Here is a 6,087-nt window from a genome sequence, read left to right as displayed (position 1 = left end):
TAGTCTCGATCTCCTGACCTCGTGATCCACCCGCCTCGGCCTCCCAAAGTGCTGGGATTACAGGCTTGAGCCACCGCGCCCGGCCGGTTTACTGAATATTTTAAGCCCAGTGTTGAGACCTACTGCTCAGAAAAAAAAAAAAATTCCTCTCAAAATATTATTGCTCATTGATACTGTGCCTAGGCACCTAAGAGCACGGACGGAAATGTACAGAAAGATGAATGCTGTTTTCATATATGCTACCACAATATCCTCTGGGTAAGTTATATGCTACTCACAAGTTAGTTGTATTTCTCTTAGCTGTACTATCATAATAACGAGTGATTTAATCAGACATTCAGTAAACTGTTGAAAACCTAGTGCAAAAAGAAGTTGCTTTTATAAAAACTAAGTTAGGCTGGGCATGGTGGCTCACACCTGTAATCTCAACACTTTGAGATGTTGAGACAGGTGGATCACTTGAGGCCAGGAGTACAAGACCAGCCTGGTCAACATGGTGAAATCCCATCTCTACTAAAAACACAAAAATCAGCTGGGCGTGGTGGCGCACACCTGTAATCCCAGGTACTCAGGAGGCTGAGAAGCAGGAGAATTACTTGAACCCAGGAGATGGAGGATGGAGGTTGCAGTGAGCCGAGAATTGTGTCACTGCACTCCAGCCTGGGTGACAGAGCAAGACTCTGTCTCAAAGAAAAAAAAAACTAAGTTAAATGTTCGGAAAGTCAGTCTCTCAAACCAATTTCTGATAAATTAGGCGTAAGGCAATTGTAAAAAGAGAAAAAACTGAAGCTATCTAAAAGATTTTTGTACTAAACTGTCTGAAGTAGCTTAAAGTTTTTATACCACTTTAGGTAAACACAAATTTGAAACTATAGGCAATAAATTAAGGGTATGGGTTTGTATGAGAGACAGGAAGTAAACTTGTACTCAATAACAAAACAAAACAAAGGACTTGGTCTTAAGACTGGCAAATTTATAGTACATTTAAATATTTCAAATTAAAATAAAATATTTAAGGTCTATCAACTGTGTTTTATGATTCCTCACCTTAAAAACCTTAAATTTTTTTTTTTTTTTAGAGATGGAGTCTTGCTGTGTTGCCCAGGCTGGAGTGCAGTGGCACGATCTTGGCTCACTGCAAGCTCCACCTCCTGGGTTCACGCCATTCTCCTGCATCAGCCTTCCGAGTAGCTGGGACTACAGGCGCTGCCACCACGCCCAGTTAATTTTTTGTATTTTTAGTAGAGACAGGGTTTCACCATGTTAGCCTGGATGGTCTCTATCTCCTGACCTCGTGATCCACCTGCCTCGGCCTCCCAAAGTGCTGGGATTACAGGCGTGAGCTGCCGCGCCCGGCCAAAAAAAATTTTTTTTAGAGACAAGGTCTCATTCTGTTGCCTGGGTTGGAGTGCAGTGGTGTGATCATAGCTCACTGCAACCTCAAACTGCTGGGATCCTCCTGCCTCAGCTTCCTGAGTAGCTGGGACCACAGGCGCATGTCACCACACCCAGCTAATGTTTTTTATTTTCTTATTTTTTGTAAAGACAGAGTCTTGCTTGATCCCCCTGCCTTGAATTCACAAGGAGTTGGGATTACAAGTGTGAGCCACTGTGCCCTGCCTTAAACAACTTTTTGACTAAACATTACTAGCTACTGGTGCTGACTACATCAAATAAGAGCATATCTACTGTACTTTTATAATCACAAAAAAAAAATTACTAAAATAAAAAGAATTATTAGTTGGGGGTTTGCTACATTCCTTCCATTCTACTGACTTACCTCGTAAAGCATGAGTCGAACATCAGCTTGCTGGCTTAAGCATCTCCTCAAACTATCCATGATCTCAAGGCAAAAAGTTTCATTGGCAACAGAATTGTAATGACTGTGAACATCCACATGAACCTGAAAGGAAGACAGGCCAATTCATGTCTATCTTACCAAAGCAGTTTCCAATAAGGAGCTAAATAAGCCTATGTTCTTGGTCAAAAAAACTTAGCTTTCTCCACATCCCAAACCCCAGGGGTGAGACATACAGTATAATCATTACCATGCAGTAATAAGTGTCATTCTTATTCTGGTTTGGAATAAGAGAATTTTTAAGCATTTTAATAAAACTAACTGTTCCCATTCCTTAAGGTTTCCTTGACAATATCAATTGCTTAGGAAGGCACACTGCTTATTTCAAGCCACTAGAATCCAGTAGTAATAATATACATAATTTTATTTAAAAGCTCTAAGACTTCTTCAATAGCTAGAAGAATCTCACTCTTCCACAAATTCTAGAAAGGTTTAGAGGAAGACAGTTTTTTGTTTAGAAATGGACGTGACAAAGAATTGACATCCTTTGTGTAAATTATACAATAAAATCAGCAATTATACACCAAGAATTCCTAATCCTTACTCCAGGTATCACAGTAATGTAGTTCATACTGCCTGAAGCCAAATCCTTCTTCCACCCTTTCTTGGTTATATAACCTTGGGTGAGTTATTTAACCTGGCTCAGCCTCAGTTCACCTATCCTTAAAACAGGGATAATAACACACAAATGATAACTAGTGTTCCTAATATTTAATCTATGCTATAAGTTATAGACAAAGCTTTATATAGTTATACCAAAGCAATAAAGTGAGGATTCCTAGTCAAACTGTTATATATAAATATGTCTCCTATTTATAAATCTTATAGTACATCATTTAAATTATGAAGACAATTTTATTGCTCCAAAGCCTAGATTACCAGATTATAAAAAGTTTTGTTTTCTCAGATTACAAGGTGTAATATATATACATGTGCAAAGTAAATAAATTGACATAAGAAAATAGGGATAATAATAGTATCTAGCCTCAGAGGACTGCTTTGAAGATTAAATGAGATAATAAATGTAAAGCACTTTAGCACAATATCTAGCACAGTGCTATCCAAAATAAATATAATATGGGCCGGGTGCAGTGGCTCACGCCTGTAATACTAGCACTCTGGGAGGCTGAGGTGGGCAGATCACAAGTTCAGGAGATTGAGACCATCCTGGCTAACACAGTAAAACCCTGTCTCTACTAAAAATACAAAAAATTAGCTGGGTGTGGTGGTGAGCACCTGTAGTCCCAGCTACTTGGGAGGCTGCGGTAGGAGAATGGCATGAACCTGGGAGGCGGAGCTTGCAATAAGCCGAGATTGTGCCACAGCACTCCAGCCTGGGCAATAGAGCAAGACTCCGTCTCCAAAAAAAAAAAAAAGAAAGAAATATAATATGAACCACAAATGCAAGCCATATATGTAATTTTATATTTTCCAGTAGCCACGTTAAAAAAGAGAAAGAGGTAAAGTCAATTTTAATATTTTCTGTAACCCTACACATACAAAATTCTCTCTGAAGATGTAATCAATATTAAACATTATTAGATTTTTACATTCTTTTATTTCAAAATCTGGTATGAAGGCTGGGCGCGGTGGCTCAAGCCTGTAATCCCAGCACTTTGGGAGGCTGAGACGGGCGGATCGCGAGGTCAGGAGATTGAGACCATCCTGGCTAACGCGGTGAAACCCCGTCTCTACTAAAAAAATACAAAAAAACTAGCCGGGCGTGGCGGCGGGCGCCTGTAGCCCCACCTACTCTGGAGGCTGACGCAGGAGAATGGCATAAACCCGGAAGGCAGAACTTGCAGTGAGCCAAGATCTGGCCACTGCACTCCAGCCTGGGTGACACAGCGAGACTCCGTCTTAAAAAAAAAAAAAAAAAAAAAAAAAAATCTGGTATGAATTTTGCACGTACAGCACAACACAATGTGGACTAGTCACATTTCAATCAAATGTTCCATTTAGTAGCCACACTGAGGATAGTGGCTACCATACTGGATAGCACAGTTTAGCATACAGTAAATCTGCCATTAATAAGTGTTAGCCAATATCATCATCATTATCATCACCATCATCATCATCATCATCATCATCAGACTCTTTAGTTCTAGGATCATTCTTATAACCATAACAGGAATAAAAGAAAACAGCATGCATTTCATCAATGCACATGAATGATATGCACACACTGCAAGTTAACATAAATAATCCTTACCTGACTGAAACTAAGAGACTGACTGCACTGAGAGGATGACAGGCTGCCTAAAACTTTGAAGTTCTTTAGGAGCAGCAAAAATCCAGCAACTGCAGATTTTCGGGCATCAAGCTGGCTAGCTCAGAAATAGAGAAGTTAACAAACCTGTTTCACAAGAATATGCTTCTGGGTCAGAAAAATACAGCCAGTTGCATACAGAGAAGGCATATGTATAAACAATGAAGCGTAGAGCAAAACAAAGTGAATTTATGTACTCAAAATAAAGTATCAGCTGTTCAAAGCAATTTATAGTACAGAAATTGAACTGACATTTTTCATTACTTAACTCATGATACTCTACTTTCTTCTATCCTGCTTTCAAGTCTATGTGAGGAATAAGAATAAGAGTGCCGAGAGACTGCAAAATTGGCTGGTTACTCAAATGTAGGAAATCGCTGATTTTAAGCCCCAGTACTCAGCAGGAGAAACAGAATGGAGAACCTCACGAGGACATACTTTCCTCCCCTCCAGATGGCTAGACACCGAAGAAGGAAAAATACTTTTGCCTGCAGCTAACCAATAGAAATTACTTAAAACCATTCACCAAACCTTCCACTTAGGCATTGATAGCACCCATCAGATGGCCAAATTATTATTTACACTGGACCAAGCCTTTTCAAAACTATCAAGCAGATAGTCAGGGCCTGTGAAGTGTGCCAAAGAAATAATCCCCTGCACTGCAGGCCATACATTTGAATCCCTATACCTTTAACCTCCTTGTTAAGTTTGTCTCTTCCAGAATCGAAACTGTAAAACTACAAATGGTTCTTCAAATGGAGCCCCAGATGCAGTCCATGACTAAGATCTACCGCGGACCCCTGGACCAGTCTGTTAGCCCATGCTCTGATGTTAATGACATTGAAGGCACCCTTCCCGAGGAAATCTCAACTGCACAACCCCTACTAGGCCCCAATTCAGCAGGAAGCAGTTAGAGCGGTCATCGGCCAACCTCCCCAACAGCACTTGGGTCTTCCTGTTGAGAGGACGGACTGAGACAGAACTAGCTGGATTTCCTAGGCCGACTAAGAATCCCTAAGCCTAGCTGGGAAGGTGACCGCTTCCACCTTTAAATATGGGGCTTGCACCTTAGCTCACACCTGACCAATCGGATAGTAAAGAGAGCTCACGAAAATGCTAATTAGGCAAAAACAGGAGGTAAAGAAATAGCCAATCATCTATTGCCTGAGAGCACAGCAGGAGGAACAAGGATTGGGATATAAACCCAGGCATTCAAGCCAGCAGCAGCAACCCCCTTTGGGTCCCCTCCCTTTGTATGGGAGCTCTGTTTCCACTCTATTTCACACTATTAAATCTTGCAACTCCAAAAAAAAAAAAAAAAGAAAAGAAAAGAAATTGCTGATTTTGCCATGTTTGAAGGAGTGCTTTCCTTCATATGCTCTCTTTCATCACAGGATAATGTAGTACTTGATGCCATGTAAACTCTCCATCCAGAAAATGTCACACTCATCTTCTCACTGAGGCTCAATGACTAATACATGTTAAAGATGTTACAACATAATATCTCAGTCTATTCGCCATGCCTTTGGGTGAGGAGTAACAAAAACTGTTAATTCTAGAACAAAGATAATAGCATATGGCTTAGTTGTTCCTGTGGACACCCATGAATATATTTTAATATGGCCAATGTGATATTAATTGGGTATCTTATCCTCAAAGTACCAAATGCTTTTCACATATTACTGTCTTATATTTTTAGGAGATGGTATGATCATCTCTAGCTTATATACTAAGAAATAAAGGAAGAGATGTTAGGAGGGATTGGCTAAGCTACAAATAAAACTCATTCCCCTCAACAATTAATTTGATCTTCTAGCCTCTAGATCATAATTCAGATGTTCACTAAAATGAGATTCTTAAGTATCTTCTTCTTGACTAAGTTCCAAAGCAGTCCCCTTTGGTACTGCTACCAGCTCAGGTTTCAGAGTATTTGGGACTAGAACATTATCCTGAAGATTAT

General features: G+C 40.0%; 1 protein-coding gene across 3 annotated transcripts in view; it reads right to left on the bottom strand.

Moving 5' to 3' along the window:
- FANCI (Fanconi anemia, complementation group I) overlaps positions 1 to 6,087 on the bottom strand; it is an 81,872-nt gene that overhangs the window by 29,678 nt on the left and 46,107 nt on the right. For all 3 annotated transcript variants that reach the window (XM_011986319.1, XM_011986317.1, XM_011986318.1), the window contains 2 exons: positions 4,071 to 4,185; positions 1,781 to 1,903 (listed from right to left, as the gene is read on the bottom strand). In XM_011986319.1, coding sequence (XP_011841709.1) covers positions 1,781 to 1,903; positions 4,071 to 4,185 — 238 coding nt within the window. The remainder of the gene's footprint in view (positions 1 to 1,780; positions 1,904 to 4,070; positions 4,186 to 6,087) is intronic.

This window comes from Mandrillus leucophaeus, unplaced genomic scaffold, assembly GCF_000951045.1.
Source record: "Mandrillus leucophaeus isolate KB7577 unplaced genomic scaffold, Mleu.le_1.0 Scaffold297, whole genome shotgun sequence".
Lineage (NCBI taxonomy): Eukaryota > Metazoa > Chordata > Mammalia > Primates > Cercopithecidae > Mandrillus > Mandrillus leucophaeus.
The sequence above is the reverse complement of the archived record's forward strand: the minus strand, read 5'-3'. Positions and strand labels throughout refer to the sequence as shown.